This window comes from Tamandua tetradactyla, chromosome 16 (genome assembly GCF_023851605.1).
Source record: "Tamandua tetradactyla isolate mTamTet1 chromosome 16, mTamTet1.pri, whole genome shotgun sequence".
Taxonomy (NCBI): domain Eukaryota; kingdom Metazoa; phylum Chordata; class Mammalia; order Pilosa; family Myrmecophagidae; genus Tamandua; species Tamandua tetradactyla.
This window is the reverse complement of record NC_135342.1, coordinates 61,420,672-61,439,164: the sequence shown is the minus strand read 5'-3', so window position 1 is coordinate 61,439,164 and position 18,493 is coordinate 61,420,672. Positions and strand designations below refer to the sequence as shown.

Genomic DNA, 18,493 nt, shown 5'->3' with positions numbered 1-18,493 from the left:
CAATCCATGAACATGATATGCCCTTCCATCTATTTAGGTCTTCTGTGATTTCCTTTTAACAGTTTCTTGTAGTTTTCTTTGTATAGGTCTTTTGTTTCTTTAGTTAAATTTATTCCTAAGTATTTTATTCTTTTTGTTGCAATTGTAAATGGAATTCGTTTCTTGATTTCCCCCTCAGATTGTTCATTACTAGTGTATAGAAACACTGCAGATTTTTGAATGTTGATCTTGTAACCTGCCACTTTGCTGTACTCGTTTATTAGCTCTAGTAGTTTTGCTGTGGATTTTTCCGGATTTTCGACACATAGTATCATATTATCTGCAAACAGTGATAGTTTTACTTCTTCCTTTCCAATTTTGAAGCCTTGTATTTCTTTTTCTTGTCTAATTGCTCTGGCTAGAACTTCTAACACAATGTTGAATAATAGTGGTGATAGTGGACATCCTTGTCTTGTTCCTGATCTTAGAGGGAAAGTTTTCAATTTTTCTCCATTGATGATGATAATAGCTGTGGGTTTTTCATATATTCCCTCTATCATTTTAAGGAGGTTCCCTTGTATTCCTATCCTTTGAAGTGTTTTCAATGGGAAAGAATGTTGAATTTTGTCAAATGCCTTCTCTGCATCAATTGAGATGATCATGTGATTTTTCTGCTTTGATTTGTTGATATGGTGTATTACATTAATTGATTTTCTTATGTTGAACCATCCTTGCATACCTGCGATGAATCCTACTTGGTCATGATGTATAATTCTTTTAATGTGTTGCTGGATTCGATTTGCTAGAATTTTGTTGAGGATTTTTGCATCTATATTCATTAGAGAAATTGGTCTGTAGTTTTCTTTTTTTGTAATATCTTTGCCTGGTTTTGGTATGAGGGTGATGTTGGCTTCATAGAATGAATTAGGTAGCTTTCCCTCCACTTCAATTTTTTTGAAGAGTTTGAGCAGGGTTGGTACTAATTCTTTCTGGAATGTTTGGTAGAATTCACATGTGAAGCCGTCTGGTCCTGGACTTTTCTTTTTGGGAAGCTTTTGAATGACTGATTCAGTTTCTTTACTTGTAATTGGTTTGTTGAGGTCATCTATTTCTTCTTGAGTCAAAGTTGGTTGTTCATGCCTTTCTAGGAAGTTGTCCATTTCATCTACATTGTTGTATTTATTAGCATAGAGTTGTTCATAGTATCCTGTTCTTACCTCCTTTATTTGTGTGAGCTCAGTGGTTATGTCTCCTCTTCCATTTCTGATCTTATTTATTTGCATCCTCTCTCTTCTTCTTTTTGTCAGTCTTGCTAAGGGCCCATCAATCTTGTTGATTTTCTCATAGAACCAACTTCTGGTCTTATTTATTTTCTCTGCTTTTTTCATGTTCTCAATTTCATTTATTTCTGCTCTAATCTTTGTTATTTCTTTCCTTTTACTTGCTTTGGTGTTAGTTTGCTATTGTTTCTCCAGTTCTTCCAAGTGGACAGTTAATTCCTGAATTTTTGCCCTTTCTTCTTTTTTGATATAGGCATTTAGGGCAATAAATTTCCCTCTTAGCACTGCCTTTGCTGCGTCCCATAGGTTTTGATATGTTGTGTTTTCATTTTCATTCGCCTCAAGATATTTACTAATTTCTCTTGTAATTTCTTCCTTGATCCACTGGTTGTTTAAACGTGTGTTGTTGAGCCTCCACGTATTTGTGAATTTTCTGGCACTCTGCCTATTGTTGATTTCCAACTTCATTCCTTTATGATCTCAGAAAGTGTTGTGTATGATTTCAATCTTTTTAAATTTGTTAAGACTTGCTTTGTGACCCAGCATATGGTCTATCTTTGAGAATGATCCGTGAGCACTTGAGAAAAAGGTGTATCCTGCTGTTGTGGGGTGTAATGTCCTATAAATGTCTGTTAAGTCTAGCTCATTTATTGTAATATTCAAATTCTGTTACTTTATTGATCCTCTGTCTAGATGTTCTGTCCATTGATGAGAGTGGGGAATTTAAGTCTCCAACTATTATGGTAGATGTGTCTATTTCCCTTTTCAGTGTTTGTAGTGTATTCCTCACGTATTTTGGGGCATTCTGATTTGGTGCCTAAATATTTATGATTGTTATCTTTTCTTGTTTAATTGTTCCTTTTATTAGTAGATAGTATCCTTCTTTGTCTCTTTTAACTGTTTTACATTTGAAGTCTAATTTGTTGGATATTAGTATAGCTACTCCTGCTCTTTTCTGGTTGTTATTTGCATGAAATATCTTTTCCCAACCTTTCACTTTCAACCTGTGTTTATCTTTGGGTCTAAGATGTGTTTCCTGTAGACAGCATATAGAAGGATCCTGTTTTTTAATCCATTCTGCCAGTCTATGTCTTTTGATTGGGGAATTCAGTACATTAAGATTTAGTGTTATTACTGTTTGGGTAATACTTTCCTCTACCAGTTTGCCTTTTGTATTATATATATCATATCTAATTTTCCTTTTTTCTACACTCTTCTCCACACCTCTCTCTTCTGTCTTTTCGTATCTGACTCTAGTGCTCCCTTTAGTATTTCTTACAGTGCTGGTGTCTTGGTCACAAATTCTCTCAGTGACTTTTTGTCTGAAAATGTTTTAATTTCTCCCTCTTTTTTTTTTTTTTTTTTTTTTTTTTTACCATCTAAGAAACTTTACTTTCACTTGATGACTTATGTTTTCAAATTCAATTCTCAGAGCTTACACATTATAGTTAGTCCATATTTTGTGAGGTGCTATAGCATTTGTCTTTGTTTCTGGCTTATTTCACTCAGTATACTGTCCTCAAGGTCCATTCACCTCATCGCATGTCTCACAACTTCCTTCCTTCTTGCAGTTGCACTATAGTCCATTGTATGTATACACCACAGTTCCCCTTCCATCCTCTGTAGATGTACTCTTAGGCTATCTCCATCCATTGCAAATCACGAACACTGCCACCATAAACTCCAGTGTGCAAAAGTCCATTCAAGTCCCCGTTCTCAGTTCCTCTAAGTATACACCTAACTATGGGATTGCAGGATCTTATGGCAACCCCACCCGTAGCCTATGTGGAGCCACACACTACCCTCCAGAGGGGCTTCACCACTCTACTTCCCTACCATCAATGTATAGGTACCTCTCTCTCCACATTTTCTCCAGCACTTGTATCTCTCTGATCATTTTTAAACAGTTTTATTATATATCATTACAATCCAACCTTAGTAATAAATCAATGGTTCACGGTATAATCACATAACCATGCCTTCACCACCGCAGTCTGTATGAGGACATTTCCATTTCCTCTGCAAGAATCCCATACCCCTCTCCCATATCCCCTGCTTTTTTTTTGTTTGTTTGTTTTTTTATTTCAGGTGCAGCTTCATTCAGTGTTCCAACATAGTTACATTACACTTAGGTATTATTGTGCTGTCCATTTTTGAGTTGTTGTATCTAGTCCTGTTGCACAGTCTGTATCCCTTCAGCTCCAATTACCTATTATCTTACCCTGTTTCTAACTCCTGCTGGTCTCTGTTACCAATGATATATTCCAAGCTGATTCTCGAATGTCGGTTTACATCAGTGGGCCCATACATTATTTGTCCTTTAGTTTTTGGCCAGACTCACTCAGCATAATGTTCTCTAGGTCCATCCATGTTATTACATGCTTCATAAGTTTAGTCTGTCTTAAAGCTGCATAATATTCCATCGTAGGTATATGCCACAGTTTGTTTAGCCACTTGTCTGTTGATGGACATTTTGACTGTTTCCATCTCTTTGCAATTGTAGATAATGCTGCTATAAACACTGGTGTGCAAATGTCCGTCTGTGTCTTTGCCCTTAAGTCCTTTGAGTAGATACCTAGCAGTGGTATTGCTGGGTCGTAATCCATTCTGCCATTCTATGTCTTTTGATTGGGAAATTCAGTCCATTAACTTTTAGTGTTATTACTGTTTGGATAATATTTTCCTCTACCATTTTGGCTTTTGTATTATATATATCATATCTGATTTTCCTTCTTTCTACACTTTAGTCCATACCTCTCTCTTCTGTCTTTTCGTATCTGACTCTAGTGCTCCCTTTAGTGTTTCTTGCAGAGCTGGTCTCTTGGTCACAAATTCTCTCAGTGACTTTTTGTCTATAAATGTTTTAATTTCTCCTTCATTTTTGAAGGACAATTTTGCTGGATATAGAAGTCTTGGTTGGCAGTTTTTCTCTTTTAGTAATTTAAATATATCATCCCACTGTCTTCTAGCTTCCATGGTTTCTGCTGAGAAATCTACTCATAGTCTTATTGGGTTTCCCTTGTATGTGACAGATTGTTTTTCTCTTGCTGCTTTCAAGATCCTCTCTTTCTCTTTGACCTCTGACATTCTAACTAGTAAGTGTCTTGGAGAACGCCTATTTGGGTCTATTCTCTTTGGGGTGCGCTGCACTTCTTGGATCTGCAAATTTAGGTCTTTCATAAGAGTTGGGAAATTTTCAGTGATAATTTCTTCCATTAGTTTTTCTCCTCCTTTCCCCTTCTCTTCTCCTTCTGGGACACCTACAACACATATATTTGTGCGCTTCATATTGTCATTCAGTTCCCTGATCCCCTCCTCAAGTTTTTCCATTCTTTTCCCTATAATTTCTGTTTCTTTTTGGAATTCAGATGTTCCATCCTCCACTTCACTAATTGTAGCTTCTGTCTCTTTAGATCTACCATTGTAGGTATCCATTGTTGTTTCCATTTTTTCTTCTTTTTCCTTCACTCCCATAAGTTCTGGATTTGTTTTTTCAGACTTTCCATTTCTTCTTTTTGTTCAGCCCATGTCTTCTTCATGTCTTCCCTCAATTTATTGTTTTGGTTTTTGAAGAGTTTTTCCATTTCTGTTCGTATATTCAGCATTAGTTGTCTCAGCTCCTGTATCTCATTTGAACTATTGGTTTGTTCCTTTGACTGGGCCATATCTTCAATTTTCCGAGCGTCATCCATTATTTTCTGCTGGTGTCTGGGCATTTGATCAGATTTCCCTGGGTGTGGGACCCGGCTGGTTGAAAGGTTTTTCTGTGAAATCTCTGGGCTCTGTTTTTCTTTTCCTGCTCAGTAGGTGGCGCTCGTCTGTCTGCGGGTCCCACCAGTAAAAGATGCTGTGGCTCCTTTAACTTGCCAATCCGAATCTCGCAGTCCGCCTGGGAAACCGCGCGTGGAGGGGGGGATCGCCAGCCGCCGCGGCTTGGGGGAGTGCCGGTCCATATTGCCCAGCTGGCCCGAGACGCCAAGCGTGGCGGGAAGGCCCCGCTATCCAACGTTCCCAGTCAGACCGGGGAGCCACGTGCGTGGAGGGGACCCCAGTCGCCAGCCGCCCCGGCCGGGAAAACGCGCGCCCCTCGGGTATCTCACCGCAGCGGATTCTCCCTGCCCGTTCAGCCATTCCAGAATGGGGTACGCTGTCTTTTTGGTCTCTGTCATGGCTCCAGGAGCTGTTTCGTATTGTTTCTGTTTCTTTAGTTGCTTTTCTGGAGGAGGAACTAAGACCCGTGCGTCCTACTAAGCCGCCATCTTCTCCTGAAGTCTCCCTCATTTTTGAAGGACAATTTCGCTGGATATAGAATTCTTGGTTGGCAGTTTTTCTCTTTTAGTAATTTAAATATATCATCCCATTTTCTTCTTGCCTCCATGGTTTCTGCTGAGAAGTCTACACATAGTCTTATTGGGTTTCCCTTGTATGTGATGGATTGTTTTTCTCTTGCTGCTTTCAAGATCCTCTCTTTCTCTTTGACCTCTGACATTCTAACTAGTAATTGTCTTGGAGAATGCCTATTTGGGTCTTTTCTCTTTGGGGTGTGCTGCACTTCTTGGATCTATAATTTTAGTTCTTTCATAAGAGTTGGGAAATTTTCAGTGACAGTTTCTTCCATTAGTTTTTCTCCTCCTTTTCCCTTCTCTTCTCCTTCTGGGACACCCACAACATGTATATTTGTGTGCTTCATATTATCATTCAGTTCCCTGAGCCCCTACTCAAATTTTTCCATTCTTTTCCCTATAGTTTCTGTTTCTTTTTGGATTTCAGATGTTCCACCCTCCAGTTCACTAATTCTAACCTCTGTCTCTTGAAATCTACCATTGTAGGTTTCCATTGTTTTTTTCATCTCTTCTACTGTATCTTTCATTCCCATAAGTTCTGTGATTTGTTTTTTCAGACTTTCCATTTCTTCTTTTTGTTCAGCCCATGTCTTCTTCATGTCCTCCCTCAATTTATTGATTTGGTTTTTGAAGAGGTTTTCCATTTCTGTTCATATATTCAGAATTAGTTGTCTCAGCTCCTATATCTCATTTGAACTATTAGTTTGTTCCTTTGACTGGGCCATATCTTCAATTTTCCTGGTGTGATTTGTTATTTTTTGCTGGCGTCTGGACATTTAATCAGATTTCCCTTCGTGTGAGACCCAGCAGGTTGAAAGATTTTCCTGTGAAGTCTCTGGACTCTGTTTTGTTTTTATCCTGCGCAGTAGGTGGCGCTTGTCTGTCTGCGGATCCCACCGGCAAAAGATGTTGTGGCTCCTTTATTAATGCTACTATTGGTGTTTAGTTGGACCCAGTCCCTACCACTGTCGGAAACTCCCCCCTCTCCTTCTGGGCAGCCGCCTATGGGGGAGGGGCGCCGGTCACCAGCCGCCGCGGCCCGGTGAACTCGCCACGGGACCGGGAAGCCGCCTGTGGGGGAGGGGCACCGGTCGCCGACCGCTGCAGCCTGGAGAGCTCACCGATCCGAGACCCGCCGCCGGACCGGGTAGCCTCCCGCGGGGGAGGGGCACCGGTTGCTGGCCGCCTCGGGTTGGGGAGCCCACTGATCTGAGACTAGTAGCTGGTACAGGAATCCGCCCGCGAATGAGGGGCGCCGGCTGCTGCGGCTTGGGAAACTTGCCTCTCCGAGACTCTCAGCCGGCCCGGGAAGGAGGGAGGGAGGAGCTCCGGCCGCCAGCCGCCGCGGTCCGGGGAAGCGCGCGCCGCTCGGGGATCTCACCACAGCAGAGTCTCGCAGTTGGTCTAGCCAGTCCAGACTGGGGTACGCTGTGTGTCCATTCCCTGCCGTGGCCCCAGGAGCTGTTCTGCACTGTTTCTTGTCACCTAGTAGTTGCTCTGGAGGAGGAACTAAGACGCGTGTACCTTACTAAGCTGCCATCTTGGCCCCCTCTCCCCAACTTGTGGTTTTATTGACTCTTTTCTGTTGTTCTTTTGTTCTCCCATTCATTTATCTCTGCTTTAATCTTTGTTATTTCTCCTCTATTTGCTTTGGGGTTAGTTTACTGTTCTTTCTCAAGTTGCTCCAGGTGTGCTGTTAAGTCCTCGATTTTTGCTCTTTCTTGTTTTTAATATAGGCATTTAGGGCAATAAATTTCCCTTTCAGCACAGCCTTTGCCACATCCCATAAGTACTAATAAGTTGTACTCTCATTTTCATTCCTCTCCAGATAGCTACTGATTTCTCTAGCAATTTTTTCTTCTTTGACCCACTGGTTGTTTAAGAGTGTGTTATTTAATCATCATATATTTGTGAATGTTCTAATTCTTTCGTGGTTATTGAGATCTAGCCTCATCCCATTGTGATCAGAGAAAGTCCTTTGAATAATTTTAGTGTTTTTAAATTTATAATGACCTGTTTTGTGCCCCAGCATATGATCTATCCTGGAAAATGTTCCATAAGCACTAGAGGAGAATGTACATCCTTGTGCTTTGGGTTGCAGTGACCTATATATGTCTGTTAGGTCTAATTCATTTCTCAAGTTATTTAACTTCTCTGTTTCCTTGTTGATATTCTGTCTGGTTATCCTCTCTATAGAGGAGAGTGGTGTATTGAAGTCTCCAACTATTATTGTTGAAACATGTATCGCTCCCTTCAGTTTTTCCAGTGTCTCTCTCTTGAACTGTGGAGCTCCTTGATTGGCAGCATAAACATTTATGATTGTTAAAAATTTCTTGGTAAATTGACCCTTTAATTAGTATATAGTGTCCTTCTTTGTCTCCTATGATGTCTTTACATTTAAAATCTATTTTGTCCAATATTAGTATAGCTACTCCTGCTTTCTTTTGGTTACAACTTACGTGGAAAATCTTTTTCCATCCTTTCACTTTCAATCTATTTGTATCCTTGTGTCTAAGATGAGTCTCTTGTAAGCAGCATATAGCTGGATTATGTTTCTTAATCCATTCTGCCAATCTGTTTCGTTTTTGCTTGGGCAGGCAGCAGAAATTGAACCCGGGTCTCCGGCATGGCAGGTGGAAACTCTACCTGCTAAGCCACCTGGCCTGCCCCCAATCTGTATCTTTTAATTGGTAAATTTAGTCCATTAATATTCAGAGGTATTACTGAAAAGGCATTTCTTGATACCACCATCTTATCTTTTTTATTTTATTTGTTAGATGTATATATTCTTTTCCCTCTTTCTCTTTGTATTCTTTAAATTACCCTTAGTGGTGCTCTTCAATTCTGTGCCCTCCTCCAGACCTCCCTCTCCTATCTTTTACTAAAAGGCAGAACTCCTTTTAGTATTTCTTGTAGGGCCATGTCTTGTTGACAGATTCTTTCAGCACTTCTTTGTTTGTGAAAACTTTAATCTCTTGCTCAGTTTTGTAGGACAGTTTGGCTGGGTACAGAATTCTTGTCTGGAAGTCTTTCTCTTTCAGGATCTTGAATATATCTTACCCACTGCCTTCTCACCTCCAGGGTGTTAGTTGATAGTCTGAACTCAGTATTATTTGACATCCCTTGTATGTACTAGATTGTTTTTCTCTTGCCGCTTTTAGGATTTTGTTTCTCTTCAACATTTGATAGACTGATTAGTATGTGTCTTTGGGAATGCCTATTTGGATTTATTCTCTTTGGAGTTCATTGGGCTTCTTTGACTTAAGGGTTGGGAGGTTTTCCCCATTATATCCTCAACTACTCTTCCTAGCCCTTTTCTCCTCTCTTGTCCTTCTGAGACACCAATAATTCTTACCTTTGTGCGTTGTTTTATCTATCATTTCTCTGAGTTCCCATTCAATTTTTTCCATCTTTTTTGCCATTTGCTGTTTTGAATCTTTGAAGTCAGTTATCCTGTCCTCTATATCACTTATTCTTTCTTCTGTCTCTTCATATCTGGTGTTGTGTGCCTCTAGTATGTTTTTATTTGGTCAACAGAGTCTTTAATCTCTGTGAGTTCTGCTATTTTTCTATTTATTCTTTCAAATTCCTCTTTATGCTGTTCTACTGTCTTCTTGATCTCCTTTATGTCATTTGCTATCCCATTTATTTTATTAAGTAGAGTTGTATGAACATCTTTGAGTAGTTGTTCCAACATCTGTTTCTCCTCTGGTGTTTTAATTTGGTCATTAGGCAGGACTACATCTGTCTGCATTGTGATATGCTTAGTGATCTTCTGATATCTTTGTGGCATGTAAATATCTTGATTGATTTACTTTGGGAGTTAATTTCTTTCAGTAGTTGTCTAAGGCCTTGTGTTGGCAGGATGGTTGTACAGCAGGGAGCAGGGTACTGGGTGGAGCACTTAGTGTGGTGATTTGTTTCAGGGCAGTTGTAGGTGCAGGTTGGGGATGTTATGCTGATGCTTGTGAATGTGGGTGCCCAATGGCCAGGGAGGATGTAGCTGTGCGGGTGCACCAATCTGGAGATCTTAACCCTGGTATGCACTGATTTAAGGCATGGGGCCCTTTTTGTGCATGCATTGAGCTGTGGCAGCAGCTTGGCATTGTGCCTTCATGGACTGGGGGCAGATGTGACCCAGCTGCACAGGTCAGCACTTTCTGAGACCTGGAAAGTGTGGCTGAGGGGCATGCTCATGTGTGGTTCTAGTACTGCTGTTAAGTACAGTTCCCAGAGCTGAATGACATGATTGGGGGGCTGTGTGCATGCGTGGGTCTAGGAGTGCCGTAAACTGATGCACAGAACTCAGGGGAGCAGGGTGAGGCTGTGTGACACTATGGGCAGGGGTATTCCAGGTATGGAGGTTAGTGCCCTCAGCCTTTATGTACTGGCAACAGCCTGCAGGGAACAGGGAGTAGAAGGTAGTGCTCGGGAGGGGTGTAGGAGAGGTTGGTTGGACTGCAGTTGGGGTTGGGGCCCCTAGTGCATGTACTTGCCTCACACCCCCAGGCAGCAGGAAGAGGGAGTTATAGCTTAATGGGTTGGTAGTTTCTGTTTGAAGTGATGAAAAAGGAAAGGTAATAGATGTCGGTGGTAGCAGAGTATTGGGAATATAATTAATATTACTGAATTATACACAAGTGTGGTTGAAATGGGAAATTTTGTGCTCTATGTTGGTGACTACAATAAGAAGTTAAACTGAAGGGAAATATATAGAAATTAAAATAGTTGTTTGCATTAGCAAAGACTTGCTTCCTTAGTGGCAAATTCACTTATTTAATCTTATTACAATTAAAGAGGGGTTAGAGGGTTCAGGAAAGTATACACAGAACAAACAGGAAATTTTGTTATGATTCTGAATGTAGGTAATTTTTCATTTGGATTAATGAGCTCAGAGGTTCTCAGCCCTGGCTGCACATTAGGATCACAAGCTTTAAAAAGAGCATGATGATTGCCATGAGATACCATGTTACACCCATGAGAATGGCTGTTATTAAAAAAACAGAAAATAACAAGTGCTGCCTGGGATGTGGAGAAAAAGGAACCTTAGTCATTGTTGGTAGGTATATGAAATGGTGTAGTCTCTATGGAAAATAGTTTGGATACCTCCAAAGGTTAAACACAGAACTACCATTATGACCTGGCAATCCCAACTCTTGGTATATACCTAGAATTGAAAGTAGGAACTTTGACAGATCTTTGTATACCAATGTTCCTAGCAGCATTATTCACAATAACCAAAAGATCACTATAATCCAAATATCAATCAGCAGATGAATGGATTAAAAATGAGGTATTTCTGTACAATGGAATATTACTCAGCCTTAAAAAAGGAATGAAGTTCTGATACATGCCACTACATGGATGAACCTTGGAGACATCATATTAAGTGAACAAAATAAGACAAAAAAGGATAGCTATTGTATGACTCCACTTAAATGAATTTGTTAGAATGCAAACTTGTAGAGAAACTAGATTACAGGTTACCAAGGATGGATCAGGGAAGGGGGAATGGGTGGTTAATACATAATGGGTATAGGGCTTATGTTTGAAGTGAAGGAAAAGTTCTGGTAATAGATGGTAGTGAGGGTAGTGCCACATTATAAATGTAATTAATACCACTCAATAGCGTGCTTGGAATTGGTGAGGATGGGAAAGTTTATGTTGTATATATGTTTCCACAAATTAAAAAAAAAAAAAAAGAAAGAGCAGCTAAAGACAATGACAATTACATGCAATATGTGATCCTGGATGGGAGCTAATACTAGAGGAGAAAAGGCTCAAAAGGACATTAGTGAGACATAGGAAAAAATTGGGGCTCAGATTGTAAATTTTATATCAATGTTAAATCTCCTGAACTTGATAAATGTATTTGAGGTGCTTATATAAGTGAATATCTTGGTTCTTAGGAAATGTACATGGAAGTACAGTATTATGTGTTCAAGGAGCATGATGTATACAACCTACTCTCAAATGATCAGAATGGATAAACAGATAAGTTGATAGATGGATAGATAGAATGATATGGCAAAAATGTTTAAAATTGGATCTTGATATTGGGAGTGGGGTGGTATGTTGGAATTCTCTGTTGTTTTTTTATTTTTTGCAACTCTCCTGTAAATTTAAAATTATTTCAAAATAAAAAGTTAAAACAAAACAAAACATGATGGTGACACATCCTCATCCCCAGAAACTGACTCAGAGGGAGATATACAGCCAGAGTGGGGACCACTGGTTTAGCTGAGAAGAGGCAGTTTGGTGAAACCCTGTGCTTGGAGCACACCTAAATCTTGCCCCATTTTGTGGCTTTCATCCCATTGAAGTGCTTTGTTTGCTTCGTTCTATATTTTATTTTGTAACCTTGTGATCAGAAGAAAAACTCCACAAAGAGGAAGACAGTTTTGTTCATTGTAGAAAATTTGGAACAGTCAGAAAAACATAAAGAAGATAGTAAAAAATCCATAATCCCATCAATTTGAATAATCATTATTAAATTCAGATGTTTTTCCTCCTTTTATTGTTATATGTGGGAATATATTATAGATATGTAGATGTCCTTATATATTCATACATATATACTTCTCTTAGGCATTTTTATTTTTTATAAACAAAATTAATGTCACACTTCAAGTACTGTTTTGTTTTTTCTCTTTTTTTTTTTTTTTTTTTTTTTTTTTTTTTTTTTTTAAAGGAAAGACAGAGAGAAGGAAGGAAGGAAGGAAGAAAGGGAAACATTTTTAAACATTTTCTTGTTTTATTGTATTCTGTTTCTCCGTTTTTGTTACATGGGCTGGGGCCGGGAATCGAACCGAGGTCCTCCGGCATAGCAGGCAAGCACTTTGCCCGCTGAGCCACCGCGGCCCACCCGTTTTTTCTCTTTTTAAAGGAATATGTGGAGAAGCCTTTTAGGTCATTGAGTGACCTTGAAAACCTCATGGTTTTCAGTAGTTAACATTACTTTTTACTAAGCATTACTTTTATTGCAGATTTGATTCTTTTCCCACTTTTCACTGTTATAGGACAATGCTGGAGCAAACATATTTGTTAAAAAAATTATTTAAAAATTTTTTTTGGTCAATTTTGTAGTTGAACGAAACATTTTGGTACTTTTTTGTTTCTGGTCAGATTGAACATTTTCCTATGCATGCTACCACACATTTTTGAAATTATGATCTGTATAGAACCTAGATATTTCTTTTTCTTTCCTCTTTTATCAGTTTTTGTTTTCCATTCTTTATCTTTCTGTCACATAATATCATAGAATCATGAAACTTTATAGCCAGAAGGAAATTTAAAGATCATTTATAGTTAAGATAAATGTTAACTACCTTCGCCAATCCGTTTATCCTAAAGGTTAAACGGTTTGGCGAGGGTCACACAAAAATCAGTAGCAGAGCAGGAATTTGAACCCAGCTTTACCCATTTATTTTTCCTCCTTCCTTGAGTACCAGAAGATGATATTGCTGGTATTCTTAAGTGTCCCAGAAAGAAGATTCTGCACCTTTTATCTTGGAGCAGTATTCCATTTGTTCTTTTGTGGCAGAGAACTTGTTGCTTCTGAATAAGCCAAGAAAGTAGCCTCAGCTGTGTGCCCTCCACTAATAGCCAGTGTAATGCTTGCTGTTCTAGGAGCCATGTTTGACCAAGACTGTGGGAAGGTCGTGTCCATGCTGGAGGCTCTTGTGAGGAGATGAGTTGGTGAAAAGAGAAACCAGGATGAAGATGCTCCCAGGTGTGGGCGTGTTTGGGACTGGCAGCTCTGCCCGGGTTCTAGTCCCACTGCTGAGGGCAGAAGGGTTCACCATCGAGGCCCTATGGGGGAAGACAGAAGAGGAGGCAAAGCAGCTTGCTGAGGAGATGGACATTACCTTCTACACCAGCCAGACTGATGATGTCTTGCTGCATCAAGACGTGGATCTGGTGTGCATCAACATCCCTCCTCCACTCACCCGGCAAATATCCGTGAAGGCTCTAGGTATGACAGTCAGGCCAGAGCAAGGGTAGATTGTATCTCCTTCTGGGTGGTGCTCCAAGTGTCACTGCTCCTCTGTGGGCCTGAGTGTTCCCTCTTGGGCTTGTTCTTACAGGCAGTAGTACTCTAGGACATCACTCACCCCTGGAGCAGTGCTAGGGGAGGGCATTTGGGGGAACTCTATAGCTATGAGAGGAAAGGCTCATATAACTGAGAAAGATGCAGCTTTCCTCACCTCCCATTAATAAATCCCTCAGCAAAAATTAAAGAAATGCACTCTCTAGGAGTTGTCCTGTCACAGGGGCTGGAGAATATACCATTTCAGGTGATAAAAAGGTCAGGGTTCAAAGGACTGTGAGGTCAAATTTCAAAGACCCGGGCACTGGGAGATTGGTTATTGTTGATGCATTTGTTCTCTTATTTTTATGGCATGCAGCACCACAGAAAGGAAAGGAGGTTATATTATATAGTTAGGCTCCCATTTCCTATGTTTTTTCAGTCCTTGATATTATGAGCACACCCTTCCTGTCAAACTTTCTAATCTTGTATTACCAGAGGGCAGGAAAGCTTTTTACAGCCCTGGGTTACCCTGACACATCTACAGGACAACCTCCTTACATCTCCACTCCCTAGGGAGCTGTGCACTGGGCAACCTTCTGCTCCTGGCTGGACATGGCTTGCTGAGTTGTTCTCCTACAGTTCCCATTGAACTGCTCTTTCCTGTCAAGTACAGACAAATTCTTCTCTTCATCATATTTAAATCAGAATCTATTTAATAAGAAAATAAACCTGTAAACTTTCATCCAGCACTTTTTTTTTTTTTTTTTTTTTTTTTTTAGTGCTTCCTTTGTGCCAGGCACTGACCTGGTTGTCATTCTGGACATTTAAAGCAGTATGAGATTAGGTCCTCCATTCCTTCAGAATCCCACAGTCCAGTTGAGGAAACTAGAATAACTTCACAAGGTAAATAACAAAAGGTGTAAGTAACAATTCAGGCAGCATATAATAAATTGACAGAATAATTGGTTTTCGTAAGATGATAAGAACCAGGTGTCTTTCTGATGTGATCAGAGATCTCTGGGTCAAGAAACTGGTGCTCCTTGAAGCTACCCACCACAACTTAGGCCACTGCCATGGTGGAAGACCCAAGACTTTGCTACTTGTCTCCCTTTTGTTCTGAGAAGCATCTTAGAGTGCATCACCTGACCTAGTGATTTGGAAAGGGTAAATGTTCATTGAAGTGAGCAAGAGCATCAATCTGGCTAGTTGTCGGTTTGGGGGATATAAGTTTTGGCCAAAATTGGTTAGTTGGTCTTCCAGAGGTTCTATGAGGATGTGTGCCATTGGAGCTATGCATAGGTCACCAGATTCTTGGAAGGGCAGGTAATGACTCACAGATTGAATGTTTAGATTTTTTTTTTCCATAATGAAGTTGTTTATTTTGGGGGAGGGGGCCGGGTGGTGATGGTGCACAGGTCAGGAATCAAACCTGGGTCTCTCATATGGCTGGCAAACATTCTACCACTGAACCACCCGGGCACCCTAGATTGAATTTTGAAGTAGAACTAGGCCAACATTTATAGAGGGCTAGTTTAAGGGAATTCAAGCCACTGTGGTCACGTGACTCCCCGCCATTCCTTGCAACATAAATATGGGCAGATCGGTGCTAGTTAAGCAAAGTGTGGTCAGAGATGTATCTCTGGAGGCTCTCATCTTTTTCCTGAATTCCAAGGTCCCTACGGAGGCTATTTCCAAGCTGTCTAGGTGGAAAGAAGAAACCTTGGGGCTCTTTGGCAAGGAGTCTCAGATTCCTGGTACAGGAAAATGCTGGACTTTGGGCCACTTTATGTAACAGGAAGGAACAGGGGTGACCAGAGGCTTCTGAGATCTATGTTCCAGCCCTCAGTGAAGCAGGACTGTTTGTCTTCTCTCCTTTCTCTGTTGGAAAAGGAAGAGAGTGTGAATGAGGGTCCTTGGTCTGTCCTTGGAGGTATGTGATCCCGGGGCCTGGCTGGTGGGACAGGAGAGACCATGTCAGTTGGACCTGCCCTCGATAACTGCCCACTTAGGCACCAAAGGAGTTAGGGCCTGTTGTGACCATGAAGTTCACTTGTATGCTTAAATTTTTTATTTTTAGTGATAATTCTGACTACTTCAGCTTCCATGGAAGCAGTCAGGAGAACTGCAGTTTTCCCACAGGACTGAGTATAAATGCATGAACTGCTGTACACAGAGCAGCTTGGTGCCAGGACTTCTCTAATCCTAATTTAGTTCCTTTCACCCTACTGTGCCTTTCCGAGACTGCTTTACAAGTGCTGACCAAGACAAGCACACAAGGGAAGTTCATGCTTTCCTGTTGTCCCAACAGGAAGAGATTTGTCTCTATTCCTTAAAAAAAAATAATAAGATAGGTAGGTTTCTCCTTCTCTGGATATTCATTAGGTAAATGTTCACTGAGTTGAAAGTAGCCTAGAAATGAAATTAAACATTCTGAGTCATCTCAGATTTTCGTGAAAAACTTTTCTTTAGGTGATAAAACCCATTCAAATTAATGCCATGCAAGTAGGACCCATTCTTTCCATCAGTAAAGCTCTGAAGAATTTGGTTCTTCTATACTATTTAGATGGAAAACAGGACAGGCACTATGTATCGAGAGTAGCAAAAATGCAGTGTATTTTGAATCTTCAGAGTCAATATTCTAAAAGGCCCTAGATGCAACTTCACCCAACTGTGTATTCCCATATATGTGATGAGAGCATAGTCTTCTGTGTTTCTCCCACATAGGTCTTTTTTTCTTTTACTATTACTGGGGCTGTGTCTTTTACTATCTTTCTTTCTTTATATTACTTCTGTTTTCATTAAGGATATAAGCTTTGAATGCACGGTCTTTTTAGAGCTGGAAAAAAGACATAATTACTTAGCTCTGTAGTTGAAGTATTGTATTAGTTTAGCTCTTTTAGACCTCTAATCCTTGAGGAGTTTATCATTATCATTGAAAACCTCTATTTTAATTAACATCCTTGCATTGCTCCATGCTAAGAATTGTAAAAGGTAAATCACAGTGAACGTGAGGAATATAACCATAATACAGATGTACAGATATAAGGACATATATGACAGACTTCTGTTCTCCTAAAACTTTTCATACCAGTTGGTAATACTATACTTTTATTAATCATGGGCATAAAATTCTAGAAACATTGGGCCTACAGGGACCTTGGAGATCCTCTAGTCTAGTGGTTCTCAGAGTATGGACCATTGGATCAACACTATAAGCATCACCTTGGAATTTGTTAGAAATGCACATCCTCAGTTCCCATCTCAGATTTACTGAATTTCTGGGAGTGGGGCCCAGCAATCTGTGTTTGAACCAGCCTTTCAGGTGATTCTGGTGCACCCTAGAAATTGAGAACCACTGATCTAGTCCAACTTCTTCATTTTCATTTAAAGAAACCTGAGACCCAGGAATGCTAATGAATGCTAATTAGCTTGTTTTCTGCTCACTGTCTTAACTGCTGTAGGCAAAATTGCATTTTCCTTTGCTTGTTAATCTTTAAGGTCATTGTTTTTACCTCACTTCTAAGGCCATTGTTTCCCTTTGCTAAAGCTGCTGGAATGCAATATACCAGAAATGGGTTGGCTTTTACAATGGGGATTTATTAGTTTATAAATGTACAGTTCTAAGGTTGTGAAAATATCCCAATTAAGGCATCAACAAGACAGCAGGATACCTTCTTTGAAGACCAGTTACCTCCCCTGTCAGATAGCAAGGCACATCTGTTGGTCCTTTACTCCCGGTTTTGTTGCTTCAGCTTCTGGCTTCTCCATTTGTGGCTTTTTCTCTAAACTTCTCTAGGTGTTTCTCTGAATTTCATTTCTTAGCTTCTAAGAAATTCTAAGTTGTGTTTTATCATCTTATTAAGGATTCCAGGAAGATGATCAAGACCCACTGTGAATGAGGTGATCACATCTCAATTGAAGTAACCTAATCAAGAGGCCCAACCTACAATAGGTCTATACCCATAGGAATGGATTAAAAGAACATGGTCTGGGCCCGGCAGCAGTGGCTCAGTGGCAGAATTCTTGCCTGCCATGGAGACCCAGGTTCAATTCCTGGTGCCTGCCCATGCAGAAAAAAAAAAGACATGGCCTTTTCTGGGGTATATAACAGCGTCAAATTACCACAGCCATAAAGATTGTTTCCTATGCTTAATCTGACTGATTTTCCTAAAATTAATTATTGGACTAATCCTTCAGAAGTGTACTTTCATATCACACCTCTTATTTTCTGTTTTCTACTTTTGTCTGATTTTTTTTTCATCTTCTTCCTTCTCAGATTTCATACTTAAAGATTTCTCATCAATTCCATAAAGGGGAGAAGGCCTCTCGTATGTTTTATTTCTTAGTTTAGAAGTCGTTCAAGAAAGTGTATTTTAATGTACAAGGTACCCCAACATCTTTGCTGCAAATGTTTCTTTGAATCTGTCATAAAAGGTAGTACTCAGTACTTTGCACTTCTCTGTTTCATTAGAAAAACACTAAGTTTACCAACCCTTTTCCCATGGGCTCTTTTTTTTTTTTAATATTTTAATGAGAAATCTTCACACACATACAGTCCATACATGGTATACAATCAGTGGCTTACAATATCATGGCATAGTTGTGTATTTATCACCACGATCATTTTTAGAACATTTGCATCACTCCAGAAAAGGAAATGAAAAAACTCATACACCCTGTACACCTTACCCCTCTCCCTCTCGTTGACCATCATATTTCAATCTACCCAATTTTTTACCCTTTATTCTCCCCATGTTTATTTATTTTTTATCCTTATTTTTTTACTCATCTGCCCATACCCTGGGTAAAAAACAACAGACACAAGGTTTTCACAATTACAGTCACATTGCAAAAGCTAT

General features: G+C 39.9%; 1 protein-coding gene across 5 annotated transcripts in view; it reads left to right on the top strand.

Moving 5' to 3' along the window:
• The window catches only part of GFOD2 (Gfo/Idh/MocA-like oxidoreductase domain containing 2), a 102,327-nt gene that overhangs the window by 70,816 nt on the left and 13,018 nt on the right, over positions 1–18,493 (top strand). For 4 of the 5 annotated variants that reach the window (XM_077132773.1, XM_077132774.1, XM_077132776.1 and 1 more), the window contains one exon: positions 13,232–13,577. The exons of the other annotated variant lie outside the window; for it this stretch is intronic. In XM_077132773.1, the coding sequence (XP_076988888.1) occupies positions 13,319–13,577 (259 nt within the window). In that variant the 5' untranslated portion in view covers positions 13,232–13,318. The remainder of the gene's footprint in view (positions 1–13,231; positions 13,578–18,493) is intronic. 5 annotated transcript variants of the gene reach the window in all.